This window comes from Phyllopteryx taeniolatus, chromosome 6 (assembly GCF_024500385.1).
Source record: "Phyllopteryx taeniolatus isolate TA_2022b chromosome 6, UOR_Ptae_1.2, whole genome shotgun sequence".
Classification (NCBI taxonomy): Eukaryota; Metazoa; Chordata; class Actinopteri; order Syngnathiformes; family Syngnathidae; genus Phyllopteryx; species Phyllopteryx taeniolatus.
The window spans coordinates 18,259,588-18,279,000 of record NC_084507.1 but is presented as its reverse complement, the minus strand read 5'-3'; the positions used below and the strand labels follow the sequence as shown (position 1 = coordinate 18,279,000).

The following is a 19,413-nucleotide window of genomic DNA, read 5'->3' as shown; positions in this document are numbered from 1 at the left end:
ACTAGGGTCGCGGGCGTGCTTGGAGCCTATCCCAGCTGTCATCGGGCAGGAGGCGGGGTACACCCTGAACTGGTTGCCAGCCAATCGCAGGGCACATAGAAACTAACAACCATTCGCACTCACAGTCATGCCTACGGGCAATTTAGAGTCTCCAATTAATGCATGTTTTTGGGATGTGGGAGGAAACCGGAGTGCCCGGAGAAAACCCACGCAGGCACGGGGAGAACATGCAAACTCCACACAGGCGGGGACGGGGATTGAACCCCGCACCTCAGAACTGTGAGGCTGACGCTCTAACCAGTCGGCCACCGTGCCGCCGGGATGTTTTCAGCTTCCAGGAATTGTGGACAGATCCTTGCAACATGGGGATGTGCATTATCATGCTGCAACATGAGGTGATGGTCGTGGATGAATGGCACAACAATGGGCCTCAGGATCTTGTCACGGTATCTCTGTGCATTCAAAATGCCATCAATAAAATGCACCTGTGTTCGTTGCCTATAACATACGCTGGCCCATACCATAACCCCACCGCCACCATGGGCCACTCGATCCACAACATTGACATCAGTAAACCGCTCACCCGCACGACGCCACACACCCTGTCTGCCATCTGCCCTGACCAGTGAAAACTGGGATTCCTCCGTGAAGAGAACACCTCTCCAACATCTGTTGCATTGTGTTGTGTGATAAAACTGCACATTTCAGAGTGCATTGCGTTTATATTTTTGTTCATTGTAGTTTCTCATTGAGAAGAAGAAAAACTTGGGACACTGAACTTCATTCACACACCTCTTCTATGACAAAACTAAGTCAAGATCACAAGGAAGTCCCTTTTGAAGTTTCACCCCCCAAAAAGTTACGCAACACCTTTTTAAAAAAAATTTCATTTTTTATTGTATTTTTTTTAAATTAACCCCAAGCAGACAATGTACATGCAGACAGCAAATATGTACACTTCCTGACAGAATGGAATTTTTTTTGCTAATGTTAGCATTTAATGAGCACATGGTGGCCCTTCACTTAGCAACGTGATTCAGTTAGTGAGATGACTCGCTATTGTTTAACGAATATATTTATTTAATGTTTTTTTTTTAGATATTTCACGATGACAGAGAGGCGGCACGGTGGACGACTGGTTAGAGCGTCAGCCTCACAGTTCTGAGGAGTGGGGTTCAATACCCGGTCCCGCCTGTGTGGAGTTTGCATGTTCTCCCCGTGCCTGCGTGGGTTTTCTCCGGGCACTCCGGTTTCCTCCCACATCCCAAAAACATGCATGAATTGGAGACTCTAAATTGCCCGTAGGTGTGAATGTGAGTGCGAATGTTGTTTGTTTGTATGTGCCCTGCGATTGGCTGGCAACCATTTCAGGGTGTACCCCGCCTCCTGCCCGATGATAGCTGGGATAGGCTCCAGCACGCCCGCGACCCTAGTGAGGAGAAGCGGCTCAGAAAATAGATGGATGGACGATGACAGAGTGGACATGTTAAGCTTGATGACATCCAACTACACACGTAACATAATATGATGAAAATTACAAAACACAAGTGTTAATACTTATTCTGCAACTATCCACTGCTTCAGCCTGTAATGTTGGCCGTAATGTCACTGCAAACAGCTGAGGGTTTCTTAAAGGGGCCGTTACGCCAAGATGACAGGGTAGACAGCAATTTCAGGGACACATGCAAAATTCAGTAGGCTTACGTAAATAGAATATGCATGATCAACAAAACTGGTTTTAAAAAATGATTTAGTATCATTTAACATCGTAGCACACACACTGTCATTAGCAGAGCAATGTGTGTGAAATGCCAAAATCATGTACATACGATGGAAAAAAATGGTATTAAATGAAGGAAGCACATCAAGAGACTTATAATTGTTCTGGTAAGTGTGCACATGTTTGCGCACTTATAATAAAACTTTAGAGTTTAATTATTCTACTACATTTTCATGATGACTGGGTGATTCTGAAGAAGACACCAAAGGCACTTTATAGTGATATTAACCCAACTCTTCCAGTCAGCATTCTTCAGATCAATACGACACTGGTGTCAAAACATGGGTTCAGGACATTTACAGAAAGATTTAGCCCAATACCTATAACTAAAGGTGATATTGAAGTTAAAGGGGGAAAAATAATACATGAAAATTAGCAACGGCAAACATTATTAGAATTCTCTGTCTGCTGCGCAAGCTGTATTTGGGCTTATGGGAGGCATCTTGTGTGTGTGATTGAGAAAATCCATTTTGCTATCAGCATACAAATGCTGGATTGTCATTTTACATTGTCCCCCACACGCATTTATTGTCACAATTGGATTCCACTTGCTTGGCTTTTCCTAGGGCTCAAAATCCACTTTGCTTATGGCATAGCGGACAAAGCCCTTTAGTTGTTTCTGGCATGCAGACACTTTAGCTTTTTACATACTGATAGTGCCAATTTGGTGCCAAGATCTATTAAATAAAGCTGGCGTCTACCAGTGAATAGGTGGCCTTGGAGAAGGGGAAAAACAGAGAGCGCAGACAGTCTTGACATTCCGGCGCGTCTAGTTCTCTTAGGTCCTATTTTAGTTTTTAAAAATGCATATTATTTTATTGGATTTTGTTTTTTGTGCATCAGTGTCTAATTTTTAAATATATAAAATTATACAAACCCTTTCAGAATTATGGCCAAAAAGTTCAACCTTGGTTTCATTGGACCATAACAAATTCTCCCAAACTGTGAAAATGTGTTAAAAAAAATGGGCCCGAATTATGAACAGTTTCAAATAGCACTTAGTGCAAGCAAAAAACCTTCAGGATTCTGCTTAAAAAAAAAAAAAAAAGTCAGGAAAAGACTGCTATAACAAATGGGCTGTGTGTGCTGACCCCCATTGACCACCAAATGAGTTAAAATGCAGTTTGATTTGTTAATTGTGAACACAGCCACATCTTAGTTGCAAGAGTACTTGCATACTTGTGCAACCACATCATTTCAGTTGTTTATTTTTACATCCTCTCGAAAAGAGAAAACAAAAAACTATTGTGTTTTACAGGTTAAACAGTAGGTCGCATTAATAGTGGAAAAAGTTTTAAAATGATTTATCTCTGTCTCGTTTTTTTTACATCACAAAAACCTGGCATTTGAACAGGGGTGTGTAGACGTTTTATATACACTGTGCGGACGAGAGACGGTCAGTTGACTTTGTTGACTACGGCAAAAATGAGTTGGTTCTGATCGTGCTTGCCCGTAGGAGTTGCCTTGGTATTAATGTAGGCCTTATTCAACTCCATATTGTTCATTTTTACAACGCAAACAAGTTGAGACTGAATCAACATTTAATTTAGCCTACATCAAGACTCATTCATCAAGAATCAACTCCATACAACTAACCAAATTTGTTTCACAATCAGTTAATTGATTAATCGACTAATATGCCCATTCCTAGTGTGAATTTAGCATTAAGTAAGTTTCTTGACATGTTTCAGCATGCATCTGTGCTTATCTGCATTGGACGCATCTACTCTCAGAGTACTGTTGAATTAGTGCAAGGTTTTATTGGAGACGATGACTAAGGAAGTGGCTTATTTTGCTCTGATGCGGAAGGACCTTCAAAGGTTGCATCCCAACCCTTGTGTTGCACCTTCAGCTGGGCTAATACATGTCACTGGGTTACATCATACATCAAGAGGAGCCAGATGAAGTGGCTCGGGCATCTGGTTAGGCTACCCCCTGGACGCCTCACTGGTGAGGTGTTCCGGACATGTCCCACCGGGAGGAGGCCCTGGGGACGACCCCGGACACGCTTGCGAGATTATGTCTCCCAGGTAGCCTGGGAACGCCGGAAAAGCTGAACAAAGTGGCTGGGGAGAGGGAAGTCTGGGCTTCCCTGCTTCAACTACTGCCCCATGACCTGACCCCAGCTAAGTGGAAGAAATTGGATGGATGGATAGATTACATCATTGCCATACAATGCTGTATCATTCTACAAATTGAGCTTCGCTATGTCAACCCAATGAGTGTTTTTGATCTCCTTATTGATACCGTCGATTAATCCTACTTCATCTCGTTTTCCGATTGAACTGCAGACTTTGCACTCTTGCCAGCCCCAATTACATTTTTTTAAAACTCTTTTTTTTTTTATTCCCAGAATATGTTATTCAATAAGTAGACACTAAAAAGCAGTGGAAACTGAGGTTAGAGTTTTTTTTTGGTGGCTGGCTGTTTTTCAGCAGCTTTAGCTCAAGGTATTTGACATGTTGTGATTATAGCACACAATTGTTGAGGTCACGGTTTTCTGCACATCTGTGGAGGAGCTCGGCCTCTCTGGACATGTTTGGCAACGTGCCACATCTGGTACATGGCAACGAAGTGTACAAGCATAGAGACAGAAAAACAATTTCCTTTCTGAATAATTGGCCACATTTACCAGCAGTTAAAATTGTGGCATTCAGCAATGTTTTCTTTATGAACACTCAACAGGTTACCGTGTCTTTTGAGAGGGATTTTATCAGTGTGTGCACGTGCGTGAGTCTGTGTGTGTGCTCTGTTCATAACATAGGGTGATCAGTTTTAACAAACAAATCTCATATGTGTGTCGTAGTGTTCTGTAAGCAGCAGCATGGAAATATACCTTACACCAGCTATGCAATAAACCCTATTTTCTGACTTATGGAGTCAAGTATTAGAGGATTGAAATTACAATTCTTTATTCATCATTACAGTATATAAAAAAAGACTTGCAACGCAGAATGCACTATAGTAGACAAAAATTGGTTTAAACCTCTTAACCGAAGCCTTGGCTCTCCCAGAGAGATCAGACAGGGGGAATTTGAACATGACCAGATACATTGACCCTTTTGTCCTTTTATGGGTGACAGGAGTGTGTTTACTTATTATAATTAGGACCAGCTGGCATGCACTTGCAATTTACAAGAACATTTATTTAGGTACACTGGTGTGAACAAGGGCAGCGCAGTGGTACAGTGTTGTCAAACAACAAGTAGGTCTTTGGTGCAACCTTTTTTCTGTATAGCGTATGTTCTCCTTCGCTTAAGTTCTCTGTGGGTGCGCCGGGTTTCTCCCAAAACATCGCTGTTCGATTGCAACCAATGAATGTCAATGTCATTTATTTAATCTTAAAACGGACCACAAATGACTGCCAAGGTGGATATTTATTAGAAGAGATGTCAATGTTGTACATTCACATTTAATGATTCAAAACTGAACTAACAATAATGTCAGTGTTTACAAAGTTAGACTTTGTGCTTAGTTATGAGCATGGTTAACTAGTAGTGTATGTCAGACTCAGCAACAAAAATATAGAAATATTTTCCTTGACCAAGCTTGCAGTTTTGAAAATGTACTGCAGTTCCCCTCCAAGGGTGTCGCCACAGCTGGTTGTGGCTAGGACACCACAGGGTGGAATTTCCTCTGCATTTTTTGGCCATTTCCGGTAGCCGTTTTTACTTTCCTTTCCGTAACAAGGAACAAAGCAACAACAATGGCGACCGTGGAACAGTGTCTGCTGGGAAAACAAATGGACCTAGATGGCCAGATGATACGTTTAATTATGCTGCAAAATCGATCAAGAAGGCGGCGGCGGTATGTGGAACCAAGGGGAAGGCTGAGTACGTCATCACAGCATGTGACTGAAACGGACCAATCACGAGAGATGATCTCATTCTAAGTGCAGCGACAATTTTTGCCGCGTGCGTGTTCATTGACACAGAGGGTGCGCGCGGGCCAATACGTCGGTCACGTGATGCAATGCGGGCATTGTTGGCTGCGGGAGCGCGGGAGTATTAAAAAGGATTCCTGTGAGGCGTAGGACGCTAGGCTTTCGATCTAACTGCAAACTTCGCTAAGGCACATGCTGTTTTCCCACAATGGTTTCATGTTTGGACATAGTCACGTTAAAGGTCAATGAATGAGATACATTTCCTCCATCAGGGTTAAAATGTGCAGTTAAAATGAGATGTTGGTGTTTTGGAATGTACAGAATGTGTTTAAAAGGCAACTCTGAAAATGACAACTTGCTACCTGCCATTGAGCTGCAGTGTGTCCATCTGTTGGTGTGCTAATGATGTTGGTGTGCTACGGGAGACTCGTTTCCCAGATCACTCAGATGACTGAGCCCTGCTTCATGTAAGCCACGCAAGCACAGATAATGATGGCACCATTGGAAAGCTGTTCACAGGCCAGTGTAGTGTTCAAAGCAGCAGCATGACTTAGCCATTTGACTTGGAATTGTGCAACGGGCCTGTAATGTACAACAAAATGCAACATTCTGGCATGTTTTTTTTTTTTTAAACAGTGCCACTGCCATTAGTGCTACAGAAAGCTCTCATTACGAGCTACGTTGGTTGGAACGCCCCTTTGTTTCCATCATGAATCATACGCTGCATCTTCTGGCGAGCCACCGCTATGGTTACACCAGCAACCCTGGCAGTCAATCAGGTTGGAAGGGAAGTTAAGATTTGTTAGGTCGCTGAGCTCATTAATGAAAATTCAGTGTTCTAGGTAAAGCAGTCTTGCCTGATTGCTGGCAGGTTAACTGATGGAGAGTTTACCAGCTTGATGGCGATTCTGACCATCCACCACCACAATTAAATGATTATGATCTTCCCCTTCTGCCTGCTTCTGTCAGTCCCTATCTGCTCTTTCTTCACATTCACCCTCCTCCTTTTGCACTCATCGCCTTCAGCCGTGTGGAGTGTTCCTGCTGTTTGTCATTATGACACAATCTCAACCTCTCATCCTCCGTGTCTGTTTGTCTCATTTCTCCTGATGCCTGCGTGTACCGAGAAAGAATGCTGCTTGCTCGCTACCTTAATAAACATTCTTTCGGACTCTCCCGTAATACCTTGCCTTCTATTCCATGCTTGTCTCGCCGATCCAGCCATCGCTGTGGGGCACCCTGGCCTCCCTTTCTCATCCCCTCCTCATTTTCTCTTGCTTACTATGTTGAGATTAGGTTGTCGGTGTCATTTAACTTTCCGAGCCACTTTATTGTTTTGGAGTGTGTCTCCGAGTAACCTTCCTCATTGTTATTTTGGGCATACCTTGTTTTGTATTGTTGACCCCTGACCTCAAGAAGCCACAGTGGATAAGAAACTAAAAAGAACACAATACTGTGGAAACATTCCTTACTATTAACCTTTTTGTAATTTCCTATCTATCTATCTATCTACCTATCTACCTATCTACCTACCTACCTACCTACCTACCTAGACCCACCCACCTATTTCAGCCTCAACTATTTTCCCTTCTCATCTTTGTTTTTTTTCCTCTGCACCCACTTTTCCCCTTTGCAGATGAAATTGAAATGCTGGAGCGTCTTTGGCTGTCAGGTATCTGCCATAATGACAAAATTGAGGTGATGAGCAGTAAGCTAGATATTGACAACATGGCTGGGGTCTTCTACATGCTTCTGGTGGCTATGGGCCTCAGCCTACTGGTGTTTGCCTGGGAACACTTGGTCTACTGGAAGTTACGCCATTGCATGGCCACTAGCTCAGGCAAACTTGACTTCCTCCTAGCTATCAGCAGGGTAAGTTTTTTTTTAAACTTATGTTATATTTTTACAAACTAGCAATCATCACATTCATTTTCTTATAGTTTTAAATCTACATTCCCACTGTGAGAGAGTTACGCCTCTGAATCTAACCAATGTATTAGTCTCGCTCTAATTCTTTTCTTAATTTCAGGACACCAAATATACAACAAAAATATTTCTAAATAATTCTATGCACACACGTGTGTCTGGTCCTGCTCGCATCTGTTACAGAGTGTGAGCGTTTGAAAGTGTGAGGTCTGGGGTCAATTCAATTCCACTCAGTCAATTGAGGAGATTAATTGAAATTTAATTCTGCTCAAAGCCTGGATGTCCTGTTCCTTTGACAGTGACCTTGACAGAGCAGTCTCACTCCATATGCATGTGATTATATCCACAGAGACAATATTTTCTTGCCAAGTTGTAATTATATTATTTTATGTACAACCCCAATTCCAATGAAGTTGGGACGTTGTGTTAAACGTAAATAAAAACAGAATACAATGATTTGCAAGTCATGTTGAACCTATATTTAATTGAATACACTACAAAGGCAAGATATTTAATCTTCAAACTGATAAACTTTATTGTTTTTTGCAAATAATCATTAACTTAGAATTTTATGACTGCAACATGTTCCAAAAAAGCTGGGACAGGTGGCAAAAAAGACTGAGAATGTTGAGGAATGGTCATCAAACACCTGTTTGGAACATCCCACATGTGAACAGGCTAATTGGGAAGAGGTGGGTTCCATGATTGGGTATAAAAGGAGCTTCCCTGAATTGCTCAGTCATTCACAAGCAAAGAGGGGGCGAGGTTCACCTCTTTGTGAACAACAAATAGTCGAACAGTTTAAGGACAATGTTTCTCAACGTACAATTGCAAGGAATTTAGGGATTTCATCATCTACGGTCCATAATATAATCAAAAGGTTCAGAGAATCTGGAGAAATCACTGCATGTAAGCGGCAAGGCCGGAAACCAACATTGAATGCCCGTGACCTTCAATCCCTCAGGCAGCACTGCATCAAAAACCGACATCAATGTGTAAAGGATATCACCACATGTGCTCAGGAACACTTCAGAAAACCATCCATCCATCCATTTTTGGAGCCGCTTCTCCTCAGTAGGGTCGTGGGCGTGCTGGAGCCTATCCCAGCTATCATCGGGGTACACCCTGAACTGGTTGCCAGCTAATCGCAGGGTACATACAAATAAACAACCATTCGCACTCACATTCACACCTAGGGGCAATTTAGAGTTATCAATTAACCTACCATGCATGTTTTTGGGATGTGGGAAGAAACCGGAGTGCCCGGAGAAAACCCACGCAGGCACGGGGAGAACATGCAAACTCCACACAGGCGGGCAGAACTGTGAGGCAGACACTCTAACCAATCGTCCACCGTGCTGCCACTTCAGAAAACCAATGTCAGTAAATACAGTTTGCCGCTACAGCCGTAAGTGCAACTTAAAACTCTACTGTGGAAAGCAAAAGCCATTTATCAACAACACCCAGAAACTCTGCCGGCTTCTCTGGGGCCGAGCTCATCTAAAATGGACTGATGAAAAGTGGAAAAGTGTCCTGTGGTCCGACGAGTCCACATTTAAAATTATTTTTGGAAATTGTGGACGTCGTGTCCTCCGGGCCAAAGAGAAAAAGAACCATTCAGACTGTTATGGACGCAAAGTTCAAAAGCCAGCATCTGTGATGGTATGGGGCTGTGTTAGTGCCAATGGCATGGGTAACTTACACATCTGTGAAGGCACCATTAATGCTGCAAGGTACATACAGGTTTTGGAGAAACATTTGCTGCCATCCAAGCAACGTCTTTTTCATGGCCGCCCCTGCTTATTTCAGCAAGACATTCTGCATGTGTTACAACAGTGTGGCTTCGTAGTAAAAGAGTGCGGGTACTAGACTGGCCTGCCTGCAGTCCAGACCTGTCTCCCATTGAAAATGTGCGGCGCATTATGAAGTGTAAAATATGACAATGGAGACCCCGGACTGTTGAACAGCTGAAGCTGTACATCAACCAAGAATGGGAATGGAATTCTTCCACCTACAAAGCTTCAACAATTCGTGTCCTCAGTTCCCAAACATTTATTGGATGTTGTTAAAAGAAAAGGTGATGTAACACAGTGGTAAACATGACCCTGTCCCAGCTTTTTTGGAATGCGTTGCAGCCATAAAATTCTAAGTTAATGATTATTTGCTAAAAACAATAGTTTATCACTTTGAACATTAAATATCTTGTCTTTGTAGTGTATTAAATTAAATATAGGTTGAACATGATTTGCAAATCATTGTATTCTGTTTTTATTTGTTTAACACAACGTCCCAACTTCATTGGAATAGTGGTTGTATTTACATAACTGATCGTTAATCAACAACCAAGTGGCAACAGCTGTTTATCTAATAGCAATCTAGCTATCTTCTGAAACCTTTTTTGAGTCTCTCTATCACTGTCATATGCTAATGTCTTTTCACTGAACTAAGATTTTGTGTCTATCGAATATTTTTATTCTCTTCTCCTCAGGGCATGTATAGCTGCTGTAGCTTTGAAGATGAAACAGCGCCAGGGGGTGCTAAATCATTGACTTCTCATCACCACACCGCTATGGTTCCTGTCCCATCTCAACCACATGTTATCTCGACGTCAATGACCAGTCCAGCTATTGCTGTAGCACAGCAGCAGCAACCACCACAACAGCAACCGCAGTCAGTTTACAAGACACCTCTACCTGGCTCTCCTCCCACCGTGGTGCATTCAGGAACAGCAGTGGGTCCCTCCAGCACCCCCATTGCTGGTGCACCCCTCCCTTGCTCCACCTTCCTGCCTCGGCCAGATCGCAGACTGGCTGTGGTGGATCGCTGGAGACTGCCCAAATCTGCAACAGCTACCAACCCTAGGGCTGTAAGGGGTGGTATTCCTGACATGGGACCTTTTGCTCAAAAGGTAGTACCAAACTGGGCTTCAACTGCTGGAGGAGGTGGGGGACTTGATGGTTATAAGAGATACTATGGTCCCATTGACCCTGAGGGACTGGGGCCCTGCATGGAGCAGCAGGCAGGGTCCCAGACCCCCAAGACTATGCCAATGGGCCACCCCCAGCCCCCTCCAGCCAGTGTGGCCTTCTATTCTGAAAAGAGCATGGATCATGGGGTAGGGAAGAGGGTGGTGGGTAGTGGCAGCGGAGGTCAGGGGAAAGTGGCTGTTAAACCTCTTGGAACCCCGAGACTGCCTCCTAAGAGTCAAGCCCCTCTGCCTCCTACACCTCCACTGCCACACCCCTCTCCCCCTCTCCCCTCATCCTTTTGGAGAAGGCGAAGGCCCAAGAAGCCCAAAGAACCTGGGCCACTGTACGAGAACATTCTGCCCCCGGGGCAGAGGGTAGTGGCACGAGATGGAGTGAGGGAGGTAGGAGGAAGGAGAACACGCCCCCTTTCTCCCCCACTCTCACTCCCTGTGCCGGTACCCCTCAGCCCCTCCTATACCCCTCCCTCACCGTCAGCATCCTTGCACTATACGTCCTCATCTTCTTCGTCGACTACGTCGTCAACATCCACATCCTCATCTGCCTCATCTTCTCGCTCCACCTCCCCCACATACTCTTATAGCTCCTCCAGGAGCACGCGGGACAGGGCCGGAGGACTTGATGAAGAGGATGATGATGATGATGAGGAGCTGACAGAAGAGTCAAGCCTTCTCCTTGGGAGGGGCCGAGAGCGGGAACGCTCAATCATTCGGCCTCGTTCCTTGAGCCACGGGCGCTTGCCTCCACCTATACCGCCAAGGAAACCACGCACATCATGGGGTGACAGAGAACGTGAACGAGAGAGGGGTGGCAGCCAGCTGTCTCAACTTCAAGAGTGGTGGGCAAGCTGGAGTGAGAGAGAGAAGAGTGGAGGTGGGGCAGATGCTGAGAGGCAAAAACGTGAGAAGAAGAGGAGAAAAGAGAAGGAGAAGAGGAAAAAGAAAAAGAACAAAAAGAGAAAGAAAAGGGAAGAAAGGGAAAGAGAACGTGAGAGAGAAAGGAAACGAAGAAAAGTGAAAAGGAAGAAGAAAAAGGCACTCAGGACAAAGAAAAGGAAGAAATCTACTGGGGGGAAAAGATCAGAGCCAGAAGATGGAGATATAGAGCCAGAGAGGGAAGGTGAAGTGGAAGGAGAGAGGGAAGTAGGAATTCAGGACTACTCTTCCTTTTCTGCCCAGTATCGGAGTACATTTGGAGAGAAGCAGCGGGAATCATGGGATGGAGAGCGGGAGAGACTGGGAAGAGATGGAGGTGAGGAGGGCAATGACAGGGAAGGGGAGGACAGTGGGAGAAGTAGAGAGAGGCATTCCAAATCATCACACACTCATTCCAGACATCGTGCCGCCAGCAAGCGCTACCCCAACCTGAACAAACTCCCTGCCTCAGTCAAATTTTGGGTGAACGGAAGGGAAGATGACTCAAATACTCCCCCCACATCCCTGCACCCCTTCCTTCCATCCAGCAAGCGACGAAGAAGTGGAGGCATAGATAGAGATGACAGTGGCAGGGGAGGAGAGAGGCGTCCTTTGTTGATGCCTTATGAAAAAGAGAAAGCACAGACCAGAGAGGGGCTTTCCTTACATGAGTGGGACTCCGATGATGATGAGGATGATGATGATGAGGAAGAGGAGGATAGGGAAAGAGATAGGGATCGGGCAGGGCAGAGAGGAAGGAGGGCAGGTCGGGGAGCAGTGTCTGAAACAGAGAGGGATAGGATAGAAAGAAGGGCAGAGGACAGTTACTCAGATGAAGGCTCATCAGGGGAGTTCGGCCGTTTTGAAAGGTACTGGGAGGGAGGTGGGGGGAACAGCTCTGGGATAGGCGGTATAGGTGGCGGAGGGTGGTTCTTTGGCACATATCCCTCGAGAGAGAGAGGAGGCAGTATCAATAGTCGGGATGATTCCTTGCTTGGAATTAGGGCAGAGGGCTGGATTGGTACTGATTTTTGGAGTTCAGGGGCCGGTGTAAGTTGGGAATCGGGGGGGGGGAGTGGAGGACTGGGCTCACAGTTGCCACCAGCCCCCTCAGCATTCCCACCACCAAGGAGATACTGGTCTATGGACAAGATTCCTATTAAGGGAGAAAAAAAGTGGAAGACCGGAGGTAGGAAAAGTAAGAGGCAAGCAAGGGACAGAGGGGAGGAAGCTCGACGGGCCACGATGTGTTCTTGTAGCCTTTACCCACATCCCCATTCCTACCCACATCCACACAGCCGCTCACGCGCCTCCCATTCCAAAAGGCGACCCACCTCACTATCGCATAGCCAGGAAGAGCTTCTCCCCCACTGCAGAAGTTTCAGCGGGGGCTCTCGGCCCAAGCCTCTTCCTCCAAAAGCAGATCCCAGTCAGGCCAAATCAGGCAGCCAATCTAACCTCAGCACACAGCCCTCTGACCGAGCACCTCAACCTCCTCCGTCACCACCTCAGCAGCCATCTCTTTCTCCTACTACCCTCCCTATGCCTATCCCGCCTCCGCCCTCCTCATCTTCGGTCTCACCTCCAGCAGGGGTGGGGATGGCCGGCCCGAGCCAAATTCAGGCTTCAGCGAGTGCCAAACTCCAGTACCAGAGACTCCGTTCTGTGCCACAGCCACGAAGGTTCTACTCACCTCACCTGCCACTTAAAGCCAAGAGTCTGTGCTCGCGTCGAGGGTCAGCCCACTTCTCCAGCCTGGAGAGTGAGGTATGACAGGGGGAGAGGAGAGAGGGAGACGTAGAAGCGAGCACCTCTGTTATAGCGCACCATGGTGCCATGGTTGCTGGACCCATAGACATGGCTGCCTTGGTAACCATAGGTAATCAATTGACGGCCACCACAGTGGGAACTAATTTGGACAGTGGTCCAAATGCTGTCATTGCTCTGCACGAGAGCAACACCACCGCCACCCGCTCCCTTGTACACGTTGTAGTCAGGGCGACGGTGAGACGCCATACCAGGTTAAGCTACACCCCCTTGGATGGTTCCCATGAGCACGAGAGTGAAGTCGAGGCCGCATCACCGGGGACAACAGCTCCAGAACTTCTCCTCGGCTCAGAGTTGAGCTTTGTGATGTCATCTTCGGTTCTCCTCCCCTCACCAGGTCACAGCTATGGATAAGTTAAGTCTCCAACCTGTGAGTAATGATGTCATATTTGTACACACGCAAAATGTGTCGTATGCTCAAAACGTCTCCCTCCCTCTGGCTTTGAGAACAATTGGGTGGGTTCAAGAGGGATACCCACTTTCCCTTATGGCGCCTTTTAACAAGAATGGTGGACTGGTTCTAGAACATGAAGAGATGGGCCCCCTCTTCTTTGCTTTTGTAAATCGTTTGATATGAAAAGCAATTCAGTCACATCTCTCATGCACTCAGTCAGCCTGATCACCTTTCACTGAGCAAGTGGGGACAATGCTACATATGTACTCTTTGACCTTGCAACACCATGAGACCCATCTAGCTCTACCCCTGCAACCCTCTACTCTATGTGATGTCACGTTTTATTAGAAACCAGTCGGACTGAACAGGATCCACTCCTCCGTGTTGGAGTTTTTGGTCCACCCAGAACTGGAACACACAGTATGAGAGTATTTGAACAAAAAAGTATTTAAAAGGGAAATATGAAGAACAAAAAAAGACATGTAGCATCTTCTTTTTCTTTTTTTCTTTCTATTGCTTTTGCTTTACTCCATCTTTTATTTCCAACCTTGTTTTATGTTATGACTATATTTCTCTCACTTGGTTAGTGTTTTAAGAAAGAGGAGGCTGGATGTGGCTCGTGTTGGAAGTGGGAATTATTCAATTGTTGTGCCAACTGTCCCCACTAAAGCTTATAAGTGAGATTAGTTTTCACATCATTTATTTCACAGAGAAAGTGCTAAGTTATTATTCCACAACACACCATCCTATAATCGGATCAAGGGGATGATTGGTGCAGTATTTGTAATTGGCACTAGATGGCTGCATAATATTCAAGTAAGCTTTGGAGACAATTGTGGAATTATGCTGTGTTTAATACTTTAATTTACATCATAGACAGCTGAGGTGTGCCACCGCTTATTGGTTTCACAAAGGTGGCCGTTGGGAAGCTGAAGACTGGGAAAGTGCAATGCATTGAAAAAGGATATTATATTCCACAATACTGTTATCCAGACATATTTTGGAGATGGCTTACATTAAGCACAATTATTCATTGTATTTTTCAGTCATATGTGCAACAGTTTTAACTGCACAATCCACAGGTCACGTTATTCGCTAGCATGTTTAAAAGAATCACTTGTTTTTTATTGAGTGTAATTTTTTTAAGGATCAAATTGGAAGATACATATTTTGTTGAACATTTACTTACAGTATATTTCAGCTTCAGTTTGGAAAAATTATTGTGAACGGCTTAAGGATAGACAGCCGCTGGTGCACTTTCACTTTGAGGCACACATTCAGTGGCTGACACGTCACCGAATACAGTCAGTAATAACTCTAGTTAGGACAGACTGTATGACTGAGCAATATTCCCACCTTCAATGTGACAGGGATACAACAGCTGAAACATTCTATTTAAAATGGAATATTTTTATCAGCTGGGCTCAGACATTCTGCATCTGTGATTTACTTTAGACGGGTTCAATCCAATTTTGTTGGGTGTGATTTTTAACTACACAGAGGCGGCAGCGCGTGGCTCCAACTGAGCAGTACACCTTGGAAATGCTTTGTGTAGCACTGTTTCTTTGTGAGCCACTCCAGAAGCCATCCACTGTCTAAACGGTGCCAGTGTTGCCAGCATTACAATTGACAGATTCCATTTTTATCAGGCCAAGGCGTTCGCCTAATCTCTCACACTAAGACCAGCCACAGCCCAGCTCTTCTTCTACTCTAGTTGAATGTAGCTTTGTCACGATGTAGCAAAAGAACATCTACTTTTAGACTTTGTAGCTTTTGGGATGCTGGTGATAATGGTTACGGGGGTTGACTTGCTGTATGAGGGACTGTGCGTTATATTTGTGCATGTTGTCGCAGATCGAAGGCTTAGTCGACCTTCTCAATTCCCCCTTGAACTCCTTTGCCTTTCACTTAGGGCAAACAATCTTTTATCTGCACTTGGATTGCTTTTTTTTCTATGTCTGTGTGGGGCAATTTAAAAGAAAAGAAAAATCTGTCATCATAACAGAGAGCTCCTTTTTTCATCTCCACCCTTTAAAAAGTCCCCGAATCAGTGCATGTTGAACTGAATTAAATCTCAAAGATTTGTGGTGGGAGAGTTGTGTTGTTCGATTAGGAGCAAAGGAAGCCGCCTTTTGCGTAGTGGTATTGACCCTGCTTTACGCTTCATACCAATGCTAATAACCACAGCAACATTTTGGCTGTGTAGCAGTCATTTTCAAACAACCAACAGGGCTTAAACCTGCTGTGACATTGAGCAGTATTGATTTCAGTTGAGGCGCTAATTCTTAAATCTGTGACTGCATGAACAGAAAGTGTCTCTTAAAATATTTTGCTCCTTTTTTATTTTCTTTTATGCTGAGGAAAAAATAATATATTAAATATACTATGTTTTTGAGAATGTACCATGTTATACTGTGATTTAACTGAGATATTTTATTGTATTCAGATCATTTGAATTCTATCATTTATCAAGAAATATATATGTACAAATAAATATATACATATATATATATATACACACAAGTATATATATTAGTTAAGTTTGGTATATTTGGAGGAAGTGTTAGATGAGCTAGTTTTAAATGTTTTAGCTTTGTAGCAAAACTAGAAACTGAAATCATTTTTGAATTTTTATTCCTCCTATATGACTGTGAAGACATTAGTGCCTGTGACAAAAAAAGACAAGTAAAAGTCTAAACTCGCTATCCATCTGTATATACCACAGCTATTGGTCTATCACTCCTCTCGTACTACCTAGAATTACTTTTTGACACTTGATGCCCCCCCAACACTGCTATGTTCCTTGGCACAGTCTGTGTGGTCTCTTTTGCTATCTCTTCTCCTTTTTTATTAGCAAGTCATGGACATTCTCCACTTGTTTGGGTTACGGCAGAAAGTGAGCGCATCTCTTTTGTTAATCAGACCATCGGCTGACACTAGCAACTTGCCTTTTCCTGATCATCCCGCTATCTCTCACCTAGCAAAAACAAAGAGACCAATAGATACTGTGTTCTTGCTACTTTTGACTGATTGTTAATGATGATCAATTCATTGCTATATGGAATAACCTTTGAACATTGTTACTATTAGTGACGTGACTGAAGTGTGTATCTGATGACCACACCACTGTAGCAAGTCTGGGCTGTAACCACACCACCAGCGAGCGAACGAGGCCACAGTTGCTATGGTGTTGCCATGGTATTTTTCATGGCGTTGCCATGGTGTCCCCTGCACCGCCACTACCTGTTGCCTGCTGGGTAATATAGCATAAAGTCCTTTACTTCCCCCAAAGCGCTGATCAAAGATCAGCTGTGCTCTGCTCAGCTCAGTCCTGGACGGGAGGTGGAAAAGAAAGTAGCTCACGCTAGAAGGGCGCCGACATGTCTGCTGTCTCGGCTCATCTGATCTGGACTGGACTGGTGGCGATGATACATGTTTTTATCATTCTCATCTTCTAATACTTCGATCCTCAGTGTGTTTCATATCATTGATAGCCAGTAAGCAGAGCAATGTGTCTCAGTGTGTGTCTAACATGGAGTGTTGAGCGGTTTCATGCCATTTAGGCATCTTGCATGTGCTCCAATCTCATTTAAAGGCCGTCTGCGGCATGCTTCCGTCATATATTTCCCTTCTCCGTTGCTGTGTGAAATGCATACAAACGCTTTGGCCCGTATGCATATTTAACACACAATGCAGACCGCACTCAGCCAATGATCCTCATCGCTGAGCCGCCATCCAAAGCATCATCTCAAGTGGTCTGACCACGGCGCACACGTGGCTTTCATAATTTAGGAGGCGGTAAACCTGCACCCCAGTCAGCCGAGACAATGTCTTTTGTATTCACTTAGGAGATTTTTGTCTCCGGGGGATGAACGGCATCTGTTCTGCTTGTTTTCTGCTGTCTGTTGCTCGTGTCTGCAGTCTGTTCGGCTTCGCACTGTCCTGCCTGTCACTCTCAGTCACTTTCTGTTTAAGCACGTCCTCTTCAATTTGTATCCTTTACTGACTTGCTCCTCTTTTGATTTACCCCGTCTTCCTAATTTGCATTGATTTATCAGATTTACCGTCGTTTGCACAGTCCAGTCCATCCTAGCACATTAGGCTTGTCGATTGCCCGACTTTGAAAGCGATCCTTGGCGCAGCCTCACCACCTCATCCACTAACATTTGCCCCGTGACCTCGGAAGCGATACGAGTGGTGCTCCGGAATTCAAACAGGGTCCTCATTGGCTGAATTGGCCGTGAATTATATCAAGGAAATATAGGAGTGCCACTGGTAGTACTCAGCAGGTCGAGGGTGTTACGTCCATCTTACGCCATTCAGAGTTTCTCTTTCCCAGTGCATTTACCCACAGAAACCAGCGCGTGTATGTGTTTTCAGCAATGTACAAAGTTCTGCTCTAGTAACCTCTCTAACACTAAAGGCCTACTTAGGTTGCTAAGGCAGGTTTCTAGTGGAGTGATGATGTTGCACCTAGCCCAGACTGGTCTGGTCTGTGCCCTAATTCAAATGTTAGTTTATTTGACATTGTTTTTCTGGGGTGGGGCTGGAGGGTCAGTGGTGCACTTACTTCTTGAGAATTGATTCATAAAATATGATTCTCTTTAATTACTGCCCGTGGTGCTGTGTTTCCTTCCATCCGTGTGTCGTGAATGCAACTGGAAGTGTGTGTGTGGGGGGGGGGTATGATTGACGATCCTGGTGAGTCCAAGAACTTGAGATTTCACTCACCTGGTGGGGTCCATTTTTTTTCAGGCTGTAGGCTGATGTGCTTTCGGTGGGGCTCTCACGTCCTGTCTGTCTTGCTTTGATTTGATGCAGTCTGACCAAACACAAACCACCTCCTTCACTCTAAAAACAGTCCGCCTCAAATTCTTTAGTCAACATCGGCCCTGTGATCAGCTCCATCACCATGACAACAAACATGAGTGCTGATACAACTTCATAAACAGACAGCCAATTGTGAAACAATACTTAAAAAGCACCTGACAAATGAACCCCTATAGACACTTGACTGGCGAGGCTATTGTGCAATGCTCTACCCACCACCCCCAATCCCGCGCTTCTGTGATCTGCTAATTACACGTTTTGTCACTATGATGGGCTAATGGCTAATTGCATTCTGATGCCTCTAACTGTACACCCACTAATGACTTCACGCTCTAATAAGGTTGAGTTACAGACGTTTAGATATCAGTGTCCCCAAACACTGACATGAGGTCAGTGCTACACTTTTGCTCTCTGAAGGCTAATAATACAAGACAGGAGTTTTAAACTTGAAGTCCCTGTAAAGTGAAGATAAATGTCCTCTAAATTTGACACACCACAGGGAAGAGTGTTGTTAAGAACCCTGCCAAACTTGAATGATTAAAAAGAATCAATCCCATATATAAAATGAGGCTTCAAAATCGATATTGTAGTTAGTCGTGTGCATTTTAGTTATGGATAGCGAAGAATATAGTGTGTTAATTCTGTTTATTAGTCATTACTAAAACAAAGGCTGAAAATTGGTCTGCACTTATGACATGCACCATGACTTAATCAAGCGTCTTGGTTATTGACTTGCCTCATGTTCCCAAGCACTGCAGTCTGTTAATGATAAATATCTGAGCATAAATGGCATATTATTATTCAAAAGAATACTAAGCTTTGGTTCTCATGAACAAGTAACAGTAACTATTGTATATATATATACTACTACT

The 19,413-nt window shown here is 44.4% G+C and overlaps 1 protein-coding gene across 5 annotated transcripts in view; it reads left to right on the top strand.

Moving 5' to 3' along the window:
- LOC133480080 (glutamate receptor ionotropic, NMDA 2D) overlaps window positions 1–18,324 on the top strand; it is a 92,746-nt gene extending 74,422 nt beyond the window's left edge. For 4 of the 5 annotated variants that reach the window (XM_061777739.1, XM_061777740.1, XM_061777741.1 and 1 more), the window contains 2 exons: window positions 7,300–7,535; window positions 10,078–18,324. In XM_061777739.1, coding sequence (XP_061633723.1) covers window positions 7,300–7,535; window positions 10,078–13,263 — 3,422 coding nt within the window. In that variant the 3' untranslated portion in view covers window positions 13,264–18,324. The remainder of the gene's footprint in view (window positions 1–7,299; window positions 7,536–10,077) is intronic. The other variant, XM_061777743.1, reaches the window with a different exon arrangement.
- The last annotated feature ends 1,089 nt before the right edge of the window (window positions 18,325–19,413 follow it).